The 13,324-nt window shown below is 35.9% G+C and overlaps 1 protein-coding gene across 2 annotated transcripts; it reads right to left on the bottom strand.

Moving 5' to 3' along the window:
• Positions 1 to 1,385: 1,385 nt before the first annotated feature.
• On the bottom strand, positions 1,386 to 10,870 carry agtrap (angiotensin II receptor-associated protein). 2 transcript variants are annotated; one of them, XM_008409122.1, is made up of 5 exons: positions 10,293 to 10,740; positions 9,662 to 9,696; positions 9,356 to 9,464; positions 7,084 to 7,279; positions 1,386 to 2,509 (listed from the first exon to the last, which is right to left on the bottom strand). In XM_008409122.1, exons 1-5 carry the CDS (start codon positions 10,317 to 10,319, stop codon positions 2,385 to 2,387), a joined length of 492 nt encoding a protein of 163 aa, XP_008407344.1. In that variant the 5' UTR covers positions 10,320 to 10,740; the 3' UTR covers positions 1,386 to 2,384. The 2 variants fall into 2 exon arrangements, with proteins under 2 accessions (XP_008407344.1, XP_008407345.1); XM_008409123.2 differs by lacking the exon at positions 1,386 to 2,509 and adding an exon at positions 3,361 to 3,761 and having other exon boundaries at positions 10,293 to 10,870.
• Positions 10,871 to 13,324: the final 2,454 nt, after the last annotated feature.

The following is a 13,324-nucleotide window of genomic DNA, read 5'->3' on the forward strand; positions in this document are numbered from 1 at the left end:
CTTTTTTTTAGAGGTGTGATGAATGTGAAGTTACATCATTGGTCAAATTTTCACATTCAAATTCTGAACAATAAATTCATGCTTCTTATAATTCCCTTTAGTATCGCCATTATTTCTATGCCAGCTGTGTGAGCCTCAGAATAGCTTTGAAAAGAAAATGACTTCAGAGTGAAGGTGTTCTAGTTCTCGTAGGAGACACAATAGAGTGTGAAAAGCATTTACCACAACAAAAACACACCGATAAATGTGCTGTCTGGCAGTATAAATAAAAAGGCAAACAACAAAAAGGTTTCTGAGAGCAGCAGGGTGAGGGGAAACAGAAATGCGACAAAGGAAAAAAAAAACCAAAATGAGTCAAGCATTTGCCAAGATGCAACTCGCTTCAGTCAGAAAATGCCAACTGTGACTAAACTCCAAACAGAGATCTAAATCACAGCAGCTGAAAATTCATTTGAGACAATATATATCGTACTTCGTTATTTATCTTTTAAATGAAAATGGCTAAATTGATTTATTTTGAGAAATCAAAATAAACTAACAAAACCAATATGATCAATTTTAGGCAAAGTATTTAGTCAGAGCACAGATACAGATAAAAAAAAATAAAAATCACGGTGCAATAAATTAACAGTGTTACAAAACAAAATGTTAAAGAATCCAGCAGGTACATCTTGTTCAGATTGCTCTGTAAATTGCAGACTAAACATTGCCATGTTATAAAAAGAAGTAGGTCCTTAAAGATTTCCTCTGCTTTTCTCTCAAAGTAACACTTAAATATTTTATAATTTAATTTAAAGAAGTATCCAAATAAACTTAGTTCAAATTGTATAAAAATCTAAAGTAGGCCAAAAGATTTCAAGCAATATTGCCGACATCCATCCGTCTGGTAATAAAACCATTTTTAAGGTTTCACAAAACAACCTTAAAAATGGTTAAGGTTGCTTTGATGATTTGTGCAATGATCCACAAATCATCATTGCTTTTGATGATTTGTGGATCATTAAAAGCAACGATCCACAAATTGAGAAAACAAGATCAAGTGCTGAGCTTTTCCCTCATGGCTGCTCTACTAAAGTTACTCCAAGGATTCATCAGTTACTCAAAATATTGCAGCATAAAAATAACCAAGAACATTTAAAGCACTGCCTCAGTTGAGGTCATTGTCTATCATTACATTACTTTATCTCACACAATGTTTCATGATTTAAAACACGTAGGTGTGACAGAAGAAATTGCTAACATTTTTTCACAGCACTTCAGCAGGTAAAACTGGATATAGAAGTAAACAAGTGAGCTAAATATTTGTGTGCTTAGATATGGTTGAAATGTTGTGATAGAGTGTACGTTCACACAGATACTGCAGTTACTGTATACAAACATGTTAAAAAGGTTTGACCCAGTTTATCTGAGGACTGACAGTTTCACACCTGAAACATGATCAGCAGTTACAACGTCCCCATTCTGAGGCAGACGTCAGGTTTACAACAGGAAAACCTCTGACAGACATGAAAACGGAAAAAAAAACAACAAAAACACAGTGCATAAAACACACTTTCAATGAGGGAAAAAAATACATTTTTTCTTGAGCATGAGTCTCTATGACATAATTTATTATTTGTGGGGAAATTCACATAACCCATCAGCATATATGAGATACTCCACAGTATGTGGTCTGCAAGTAATTGGTATTCTAAGATGAAGTGTCGTTTCATGACAGCATTTTTGAAAGCAGGTTAGAAACTCTTCACTTTTAAGGGAATAAGTGAAAGATCAATGAGACCATTATTGAGTTAGCTCAGTGTTTAAAATGAACGTGTTGGAACCATCACACCAATGATATGTGGTCATTTTCAATGTAGACATAATGGTGTGTTTTCTTGGCAACTACATACACACACACAAACAAAACTACCCATCTGTGAAGAAATGAATATCCGACTCATCTTTATGAAAACTTATTTCAATTCAGTATTGGGTATGAAGTCTTGAATGTACATTTTAAAAAAAGCCAAATTAGTGTCTGTAAACCTATATATATATATTTGTTTTTGACATGTTTTCAAGCTTCAGAAAAGTTTTGACTGCAAGTCAAAAACTTACTTATCCAACACTGTTCTGCTAAAAGAATCAGAGACCTGCTTCTGAGGATTATTGTAAATCATGGCTTGTCGTCCAATTATATTCTTTTGTGGCACTGAAGCAGAAATCTTTCAGAACCTCAGCTAAAATGTAATATTTCACTATAAAACCCAAACAGATTATTTCAATTGGCTTAGCTCAGTGACCCTGCAATACTATTTTAAATCGATCTTAAAGGACTTTATAAATCTGCATCTACAACATGAGAATCTAAAACAGATTGCATTTTTAATTATGTACTTTTCTCAATAAGTGCAGACTCCTGGTTTGGTGTCTGGGGCCTGGTTGAAGGGATTTGTTGGACCTGAAGATTCATCCTGCTGGTCGATGGACTGATAGGTGTCTCTATTTCGAGATACAGTTGGGAAACCTGCAGAGAAACATCAAAAACATTCAACACCAACTTGCATTTTGAAATGCAGCATTTTTAAACACACTTTGAAGCCATACAGCTTTGTGAACGTCATGCACATTTATTTTACAGATTTTCTTTTCCCTCATCTGAGGTGTCCCGACTGTTACCCGGAAAACCAGGCTGTCGTAGGAATGTTAGTCAGGCACAGATTCATCCCATATTCTCAAGTTATCCCTCCTTTCAGAACCGTTTGATAAAATGTGTGTACTGCGGTTATTTTGAGAAAGGCAACCACTTCAGTAAGCTGTGGCCTGAGATTTTGTATTGTAGCGGTGAGTCGCTAGCAAGTCAAATAATTTGGATTTCAGCGGAAACAGCTTCACAGGTTCTTTATATCAGATGTTAACATGCTTTACAGTGACTTCTGGAAAGGCACATGATTTAATGTGACGCTTTGCAACCGAAAGCATTGGCTCCACCATGGCCAGAATACCAATTATGTTTCTGTGGAAGTTCAAAATGCTGTATAACCGTATGTAAGCAATTAAATAAGAAGTTATTTTTATCTCAGAGGGGTAGTATAGAATAAGAAGACTGGAAAAACATCTCATGTGAGTAAAATATTTTTATATATAAATTAGACCTTTGCCGTCTTTAATTCTGTCCCATTTTGGAAAGTGCAACATCATCGTGCACTGATTTAATAAATACACAAAGAGATAAATGAGGTATCTGGAGACTGGAATTTCAGATAAAAGATGCATAACATGCAGACTTGAATACACAATGAACAACAACAATAAAAAAAAATGCAGCATGCAAACCACAAGGCATCCAAGTATGGGATGTTAATGAGGAGCTACTGATGCAAATTTACCAGACTAGACTCACAGAAATACATGACTGCATAGTTAAGCATAAAAAGTCCAAGTAGCAGTACTAAAATTCAAAAGAAAAGCAACCAAAAGGAAAACCCTGCACTTTTCCTTTGTGTCCTTCATCGGTTGAGAAAAGACAAAAAAATTACATATATTGCAAAGAGTCTCACAAAATTGTTGTGAAAAAATATAAAACAATTTTTGGTCTCTTGTGTCCTCTCCTGTCACTCTATTAGTCATCTTACTTCTTGGGTGAAAGGGTATGGAATAGGATGATTTGGAAAGAGAAATGGTAGAAAAGGAAGAAGCCAGGACTCAGTAGCGGCGGCCAAAAAAGGTACTGTCTGCACTGTCCGTAGTGCACCGACTGTCCACAGAGGTCTCAAAGTCTGAGAGAGAAGAAATCAGCAGTAAAAAGATGAGGAGAGAAGACATAACTGATGAAAACATGCTAAAAACAAACTGGTGTAACAGAGAAACAAGTAACATGCAACAAAACAAAACGGCTAGATTCGAGCCGACAAACTACACCTGAAGGAATTAAATTTACAAAGCTGGATGTAAGACTTTACTGATGTCCCCCCCTCTGTTAGTCATTGATGTTTGAAAAAGAGTCTGTTTCAACAAAAAGGTTACTTTATTCTCTATGCGTGACTTTTTTTCTAAAGGTGAAAAAAAACCAAAAAGCACATTAGAGTGTGATAGCCAGTCGGAAACACTGGTAAAAATAAAAATCTGAGCTTCAATGTGCTGCAAAGACAATATGCATGAGAAGAACATAGAAGATTAGGCTAATTTATAATAAATGGGTCCTTGGAAGTAGATGCACAGAAAGCTTCTCTGTATTTCAGTTCATTAAAAATAAATTGACTTAAAGTGGTGGTCTGTCTTGAAGTGCAAGTTAATAAATCTTCAAATTCCTTACGGGAAAAAAAAGAGAGAAAAAAATTAAACCAAGGACGATGTCCCCTCCCGCTTAATATCTGGATGCATTTATAATGTTAGTGTATGTGAGAAAACGCCATCAGTTTTTCATGGATTTTAAATTCTTCAGTTAGACGAAAGACATTTTATTTCACAGTGAGTTTCTGACTAAAGAATCAAAGCAGGACACTAAATACACTTTCGAARCAAACAAGTCATTGGGCTCTTAAAATCTTAGAAACAGACGTATCTCAGACAACATAACATCACAAAATGTTTTTCTAGAGAATTCAAAACCTAGAAAATCCATCCTAATCTGTCTGGAGCAGACCTGCTGTTTCTAGTGCCTTAAATGCAGCACAACAAGTGCCTCTGCTAAAAACATGATGGCTACAGAATGATCAAGGAACATCAGGCTCATTCTCACATCAAAACTCTGTAACAGGAGAAAACTTCAGTAAGAGAAAAAATATATATAACAAAACATCCAGTAGCCTCTCTAGACATGTAATCCTTGGAGGGTCACAGAAGGTCTGGTGCCCATCTCCAGTGGTTATTGGTTCACAGGTGGGGCACACACACTGGACAGGTCACCAGTCTATCAGAGGGCAACGTAGAGCTATGCAGGGCAGACATCACACATAGACACACATCTACCAACTAGAGGCAGAGAATTAGCGTTTTACTGGGAGAGAACCAAAGTACCGGCAGGGATGCACGTGCAGAGAGAACATACAAATTCCAAAGAAAAAAGAAAAAAAATCCAGCTGAGATCTTAACTCAGGCCCTTCATTCTCCACAGGTAACAGAACCTGGCAGTGTCGGCACCTGATAGATAACACATTTCAAAGGGAAGACATTTCACAGCAGTACAATCCAAAGACAAATTAAGACATGCAATATTACCGCTGCTCCCTGGTAAGCATAAGGGTACTGAACTGTGTGATGTGAAGTCCAGACATATGCCTTGTGCAATAAAACACACCCCTCAGTAGGCAAGTTCATGCTGAATGCTATTGTAGCGATGATACAACTCGATAGTCTTATTTTGCTGATGAATTTAGCATCACATCATATTATTAATAATAATGGTCACAATAGCAATTGTTAATTGTTATTGTGAGCTAAAATCCATGACTCAACAAAATGTGTTCTTGAGAACACCCTTTTAATCTTGCTTTTGTATTTATACAAAATAAAGAAGAAAGCAGAAACCTAAAAACTTTTCACAACTGGTTATGCAAATGGAATCAACTTTAAAAAAAAAAATTCTCATTTTCAAAAGTTTAACAATATTGTTTTGGTACAGGGACTTTTTAAAGCAGTCGAAACACTTTACCCTGTGAGCCACTGTAATCCCATCTTGCAGCCCTTTTAGGCTGTAAACACGGAGATCATTTTCACTCATAAAAACATTCACACACTAACGACACATTCATTATCTTGCTGAAATACAATTTAGCACTGAATGGATAAAGCTGCTTTATACATTCCTCATAAACTGTCACCCCACTTGCCTACACAGTCAGTCCTTATGACTGAGCAGAAAATGGACACTTTTATTGGACCGTCAGTTTGAGACCAAATTACTGACAGTTCAGATTTTTTTTTAATTTATTAAGAAATAAAAAGATGAACTTAATGTGCAATCAAAATTCAGAGATCGCCAACAGCCCAATTCAGCAATCCATTTCCCATCACCCCCATTGTCTGGTTTCCATCACGATCAGTATTGTAAAGCCCGCAATGCAATCACACAGCAATTAAACTACTCACAGTCAGAGAGTAACATTAGCTGCTTTCATCAGTCACAACAAAGTCTAATGAGTGCTCCCTGCTGTGCAAAGTAAAACCATAAAGAGACCAGATTCATCAATATTCAATTATCTCTCCCAGAGCAAAGAGATATGTTTCATCAACTGTCGTTTTGAGTTGCATTGAAAAACAATTAGCGCCACAACCCCGACCTCCTGGTTTGTTCTTTTACCACCATTTTTTCTGTTCTCATAATGGAAAGCATGAAAGCACTCCAGTCAGGAAAGATTACATATTTTTATCAATAAATAAATAAAACTACTAGAGACATGTGAAAAGATAAGTATTTCCATACCCATCCATGAGTTTTAAAATCAAACAGCTCATAGTTGAATGGTTTAGGCCAACAAATCAATGGCTCCAAGTAATGATTAGAAACATGTGTCTTCCGTCTCACCAGCAGTTACTCATCTGTTTCTTTGTCAGAAGAAAAGAAATTAACTTGACACTCATAATGACACAAATTTTTTTCCGCGAATCAGGACTGAGTCATTTCTGCTCAGAATATAGATAGTTAATTTCACCCTCTGTGATGGCCTTATCATGTTTGTTCATGAAGTACAATCCCATTTTCAAAGTGACTCAGATTTATGAGCAACTCGAGGGGAAGATGCTTTGGGCCGAGTCGAGCTGCAGCTCGGCCATCTCAGTGCAAAGAAAAAAGGTCATGCGACTGTAACTAATAAGCAAGATGTGGACTCATTTACTGGTTGTTTGAAGCAAAGTTTCCCCACACAGAGCAGTTTTCAGTTGAACAGAGCAAAAGTAAATAACAACAAAAGGTAAAATGGTGAATAAAAAAAGGTAGAATGGTTTTAGAAGAGTTGGAGTTGTTTAAAATTTGAACCAATACAAAAACTACAAATATGTTTAGAAGCATTTAAAATTCAGTTATTGTCAAATGGTTTCGCATTTTTCAATCTCAAAAGTCTGCAAGCTCATTCAATCAGCATATTTAACTTTGGTTCTTACCGAAGTTGACGTTGTAATCTCCTCCTCGTTCACGGTACATTTGGTAGACAAAGAAACAGGAAACGGGTTTAAGCAGCAGGCTGAGGATAGCCATGCCTGTGGAAAAGCCAAGTGCGGCCACAAGCGTCTGACGTGGATAAAAGATCCCAAAATGGACAATATCGGTCATTATCGTGACAGCCATTCCCATAAGAAACTGTAATAACAGGATAAAAAAAAAAAGAACAGAACAGGTTAATGGAGTAGCTCTTCAAAAGTTCTCAAAATGACTGAAAACACAAAGCCAGGAGTGCCATGTTCTGATCAGTCAAGCCAAGATACAGGAGTGAGGGAACAACATGAGCAGTCCAGTTGATTATGAATGAAAATAGAGTTACATTTTGGACAACAGTAAGGTGCTCAATTCTTTTATATGGCGATCCTGGTGTTTAAAGCTGATGGAGCCATTTGGTTCTTTTTTCCTTTTTTCCTCCCAGAATAACAGATTAAAATCAAAATTAGGCCACAAAACTAATTTCACCAGGATCCTTAGAAATAATATTTACAGATTTGAATCAGTTTAGAAAACAAAAATTTTAGAAATTGTTTTTCTAAAAATGTTTTGGAAAAAAAAAAAAAGTGTTGCTTCTCTTCCAAGTGTAGTAGTAAAGTCAAATTGGTATAATGCATTTTCAAACTGATATTTGTGTTCATTTGTTTGTGATTTTTTAAAATGTAAAACTATATACATCTCCAGTTAAGCACATCTCGGCAACAAATCAGTCCAAAATGCTTTAAACCATAATACAAACCAATTAGGAAACAAGCAATAAACATTAMATTTCATACAAAAATACATCCAATTTGCTGATCAATGTTCAAGTTATTATGAATCAAAAGCAGATCTAAACAGCTGTGGTTTGATTTAAAGGTACTTGTGTTTCGACTGGTTTGCAGTTTCCAGATTAGTGGAACATAGAAACTGAATGTGATTTCTCCATGTTTGGTTTTGTTCTGGGGATGCAGAGCAGAACCAGAAAACCAAAGTGGTCTGGGAGGTTGATACTACAACAGATCTTTAATGTGTTTTGGTGCTAAGCAGTTCAGTAATTTGAAAACTAACAGAAGCATCTTATTGTCTATTCTCTGAGCTACAGAGAGTCAGAGTAAGAACTTTAAAACTGGGCTGGCATGTTCTACTTTCCAAGACAAAATAGTTTAATTCTTGATTAAATCAATAATAGCCTACCATTTTTTCTTGACTCTGAATGAAATCAGCTAAAACGGGGGAACCATTTGATGAACTATTAGCCTTCAACCATTGTAAAGAATGTTTTCACTTTTCTACAAACTCAGAAATCCTCACTTTAAATAAAGAAAACCCTTAAAGTAGCATCTTAAAAGACAAATAATTAATAACTGGCTGTCTGATTAAATAAATGACCTTGACTTTGCAGAATAAGGGGTTGGGTTAACAATTTTTTGTTCATCAGTTTTCCTTCTTAAAGATGCATTCAGGGTACAACTCTCCCATGGTTCCATCTCACTTGCAAAAAAGTTTCAAAAGTTCTGCTAAGAGTTAACAGAAATTAAAACTTTGCCACATAGAGGATAGAAAGTCTTTTCTTGGCTKTAGTAACCTAAAACCCAGTAGAGACAGACTGAATGTTGCTTTGATCAATGAGATTGTCACATTTCAGAATTTATTTMCGATTCATTCACAGAGAAAGTCATTTTTGCCTTGAACAGCTTAGGTAAAATAATTGAAACAATATTCACTGTCAGAAAAGAAATATCTTTTGCATGCATTTTTACTTAAACTAATGCAGCYAAGTTTGTGGAATAAATGYGGCATTTGTTGTAGTTCTCCAGAGACCAGTGGATAATTTTGTTTGGGAAAAGGGAACGTCTAATCATGTCCTCATTGCTTTTAGTTAAAAATCTATGAATTCTTTGTATTTTTTGTTACATAATTTTCAACAAAAAACATCAGAGAAAGAATGTACTTTGAAGAGCCAACATAAGGTATGAGGACAGAGTTACGGCTCAGTGTAAAAAGAAAACCTAAATCAAAAGTTCAACAACAGAACATTAGAAGAAAAGTATTTCCTCCTGAATTGGAAATGATCAGACATTCAAACAGAAGGGAAGGACATCGTTTCMAAAAGACATTCATAGAACCCCTCAGCATCCACCTGTTAGTTTGGATATGCAGGGTCTATTGTTACACTTCTGCATGTGTCACATGATAGCAAGACAACTTTTAGAAGAAGAAGAGAAAAAAAAAAGTCACCATGAGAACAGCATCAATGGAGTCCCTCTGTGCAATCGCCCAGACTCCAACTGCTAAAACAGTGAAGTTACCCCATGCATAAGATGAGGGAAGGAGGACCATGCTGCCCCTGAAACAACARACTATTTTTAAAATATGTAATTCACAAAAGATTCTCATTTGACATACTCTCCAGGAGTTATTTATACACAAATAAGTGTGGTATGTGTAAGAGTTAGGCTAAGACAAGAGAGAAAGTGTGTATATGTGTGCTCAGACGAGAGAAATTCCTCAGATGTATGAAAAAAAACAAGAGCTCACACTCACCACACAGTGAGCAGCCAGTGTGCCAGCACTATCGCCTGGAACAGAGAAGAACATCCTAAAGATTTTCCCCTTTGTTTAGGTATTTAGGTTATTTAAAAAATATATTTAATAAGGAAGAAAACACCACATTCATTGAAAAATTACATTGCATGTAAAATAAAAATTACATGCATGTTGTTTACAGCTACAACAAGCAGGAAATTCCAGAACTAAATGGGAAATGTGTGATCAGTTGAATCTGAGTAGGTTTAAAGATATTGTTCACATGTTTAATCATCTTGGACAGAATAAGAAAAAAAAGATGAGATTATAATTTYTGATCTTGAAAGCTTTAATTTTGTCAGTCTTTTTCTGTTATGACTTATGTCGATGCTAAACACAAGRAAGTGTCAAAATTGACTACATTTTTGCCAGCTGTGAGAATCTACAATGYATTTATTCTCAACATGATTCTTTTCTGTTTTAACAAAATCCCTGGCTCTGTTTCTTAATCAGGGGAAGTTGGTTGCCACACAGTGGAATTACTTATGAGAACTGTGTCACATGAAATTTAACGTYAGTCGTTGCTTAAAACTAGTCCAAACATAACCTTTTTATAAAATAAGCCATTGACAACAATTGACAAACTCACCTTTAAGTTTATTGCAGGGATTTCCATAATAATGTTGAGTTTTTTGATCAAAAGCAGCACCTCCACACTTTATGGTTCAGTGTTTGAACTTGTTGAAAGGCCACATAAAAAATGCTGCAGTTGTTCCTCTTTCTCAAACTTCTGTGCAAACTCCTCCTCCACTTTAACTGAACTTGCAAACACAAACCATGTGACAGCAGCCTGACTGCTTCCCATGTGATGCCCTCCCCTCCTCCTGTTCCACTACAGATCCCAGGAGAATCCGCTTCAGTCACAGCTCCACTTCTGCCTCTTAAAGAGCTTCGCCATGATTGATCAGGAATCTAGCATGTCTGTTTCCCAATTAAAATGGCAAATAGGAACATGTATGTTTCTTTGCTATGCAATACTTAAGATTACAATTCTTGACAGCTCCTATAGTACCTCAGAACATGAAAATATTCAAACTAAATATTGGTTTAATTTTTATAGATACATTTATATATATGTCTATATATTTAAATCTTTTGTTTTTTTGTCTTTAGAAAGTCTGGTATAATCTTGCTGTTTAGCTGCAGACTTGAAGGACATTAAATGCAGAAAGCAAAACGCCAGAGCGGTGTTTATGCCAACGACTATAATCGCTGATGTGGTTCAGGTTTGCTAAGTAGGTGACGAAACCTGGCGTGAAAACAAAACAGGAACCAACTCAGCTGAATGTACCGCAGTTGACATCTACAAAATGCAACTGGAAACAAAAGTACTTATTAGCTTAAGCCAAACTGTCTTCTAAAATGCAGATAAATAATTTGAACCTATTTGTAGTGCAAAAAAATAAGTAAACCAAGCAAATGCTTTTTTATTGAAATTTAAAATTATACATCAACACCAAGTGCCACATACGTGGGAAAGGAAAGGAAAAGATGCATGATTTTAAACTTTCCCCAAGGTCTAACACATATTTCTAATATCTGCCTTCAAAATTTTGATATTACAAATAACATTTTGGAATGCCATAATTGCAAATTAATGTATATTCCTAGTGTCATGAGTTGACACGTTGCATGCCATATGTAACTTGTTGGATCATGCCTCTTTGCAGCATACGCTGTCATCTGACAGAAATTAAAGCACAAAATATGCTAAAGGTCACAGAGAGTAATTGAAGAACAGATGAGAAAGACAGGAAGGAAACATGGATTTAATGCAACTGCTATTGCCATTTCAAAATTTGCAACATACCCTTGAATGATRAGCTAACRTTTGTAACCCTGGAAAGTACTTTAGTCTAAATCATTCCATTGTGACTCTGGCTATATGTTTAGTGTCGTGTTCAGATGGAAATTGAACTTTCTCTCTGGTCTCAACTAAATTTCCGCCTCTTCAAGCTTTTCTGATAGCATTACCCYGTGCTCATCTGCATCCATCTTCCATCAACTCTGTCCCTGCTGAACAAAAGCATCTTCAAAGAATCTCCAAAACATGATGGTCCCAGTTTTAGGAGTGGTAAACAAATAGCTATCCTGTCAGCAAAATCTCCCCACGTGATTGGTGGATCTCTGCAACTCATCCAGAGTTATGTAGTCTTGTGGCTGCTGGTTAATTGCTTAGATTAACAACTATGTGGTGGTAGGCTTCTAGGTTTGCCATATTCTACCCGTTTTTGTAAGATTAAATGATTAATATTTGTGAGTTATTTAAATCTTGGGAAATTTATTTTCCAACATAACTATGCTTTAAGTTTCAACACACCTGACCTTTCTGGTGTTTTTTTGATCTTCATGTAGTTTGTTCTTTTATAAACCGTAATACATTAACATGCCACACTTTTCAGATGTATTGTATATTTAAAGAAAAATAAAAACACGCATTATTCCCCCCTTTGCACCAAAAGTGCATTGTTGAGACTAGAAAAAAAAACTGTTTAGTTTTCAAACAAAATAATAAAGACCAAGGTTTTAAAAACCGTTAACCTATTAGCAATCCTTAGATGGTAGGGTGTTACGGCCAGTGGCCTTTTCTGTGTTTATTTGTTTTTTTTGCAGTGGCTAATCAGACTGATTCCACTTGGAAGTGGATGCAGCCCTKTTGTCCTGTGCCACACCCTGAGGCCTACCGTGATTGGGTCATCAATTGCCAGCTCCACCAATCACTGTTAAGGCCTCCCTTTAAAAACCAAGGACTTCCTGGGAGAAGGTGTGGCTGATATTTTGTCCAGACAGCTTGCCACTTTGTTGGGTGTTTGTTTTTGACTGCTGTAAACCTGATTGTTTGCTCTGATAGCTCTAGTTAGCTCTGACAGCTTTTGATAGCTTGTGTAACTCGCTTTGTCCCTGTGGGGGATTTTTGKATCTCTGCTACAGATTTGTTGTTTTTTGTTTAACCTGCACTGAAAGTCCATTTTTGTTTGGTTAAGATCTTTGATTTACAACTGATTGTTTTGCGGATTTTGTTTTATTTAGTAAATTTTTGTTGTAAGTCCCTGCATTTTGATTATTGGTAATTTTTACCTTTTTATTTTTGTCAAAACCCAAACAATAAACCTCTAAATTGTTAAACCTTACCACCTAGGTTTCTTTAATGTTACTTCCCTTTCCCCTGGCCGAGCCGGGTCGTAACATAAGGTATTCTAGTTTAAAGTTACTGGCAAAATATTGTTGGACAAAAAGTTACTTATATGAACATAAAGTCCTAAATTACATTAAAATAATTCAATGTTTTGAAGAGTAAATGCAAATTAACACCAGGTTCTTCATTTTCTTGATGAAACTGGTGTTTCTTTTCTTGATACTAATAGTCATGAGACATTTCCTCAGCATTGCCAGAATTCAGGTCTGGATAACGCATCCATGGAGTTTGAATTGATATAAAATGTTCTCTTCACTGCTTTCATTCAAACATCAAATTCTTTGTGAGCAACTTTTTCATCTTCAAATTTTAGCAGGCTCCCAACAGTGCTGCTCTGAAATCTCCAGACAGACTGAGCTTTTTTTGTATAATATATATCCTTTTTAATATAGTATATATTCTGGCTCTGTGTTTTTCTTCATAGT

Source organism: Poecilia reticulata, linkage group LG5 (assembly GCF_000633615.1).
Source record: "Poecilia reticulata strain Guanapo linkage group LG5, Guppy_female_1.0+MT, whole genome shotgun sequence".
Taxonomy (NCBI): domain Eukaryota; kingdom Metazoa; phylum Chordata; class Actinopteri; order Cyprinodontiformes; family Poeciliidae; genus Poecilia; species Poecilia reticulata.

What these genes read in the sequence shown, in the direction of transcription:
- agtrap (XM_008409122.1), bottom strand. Translation starts at nt 10,319, where the DNA reads ATGGAAATCCCTGCAATAAACTTAAAG. An exon ending in TCCCTGCAATAAACTTAAAG is followed by an intron (nt 9,697 to 10,292) that starts GTGAGTTTGTCA and finishes TCTCTGTTCCAG; the next exon opens with GCGATAGTGCTGGCACACTG. An exon ending in AGATTACAACGTCAACTTCG is followed by an intron (nt 2,510 to 7,083) that starts GTAAGAACCAAA and finishes GTTTCTCTGCAG; the next exon opens with GTTTCCCAACTGTATCTCGA.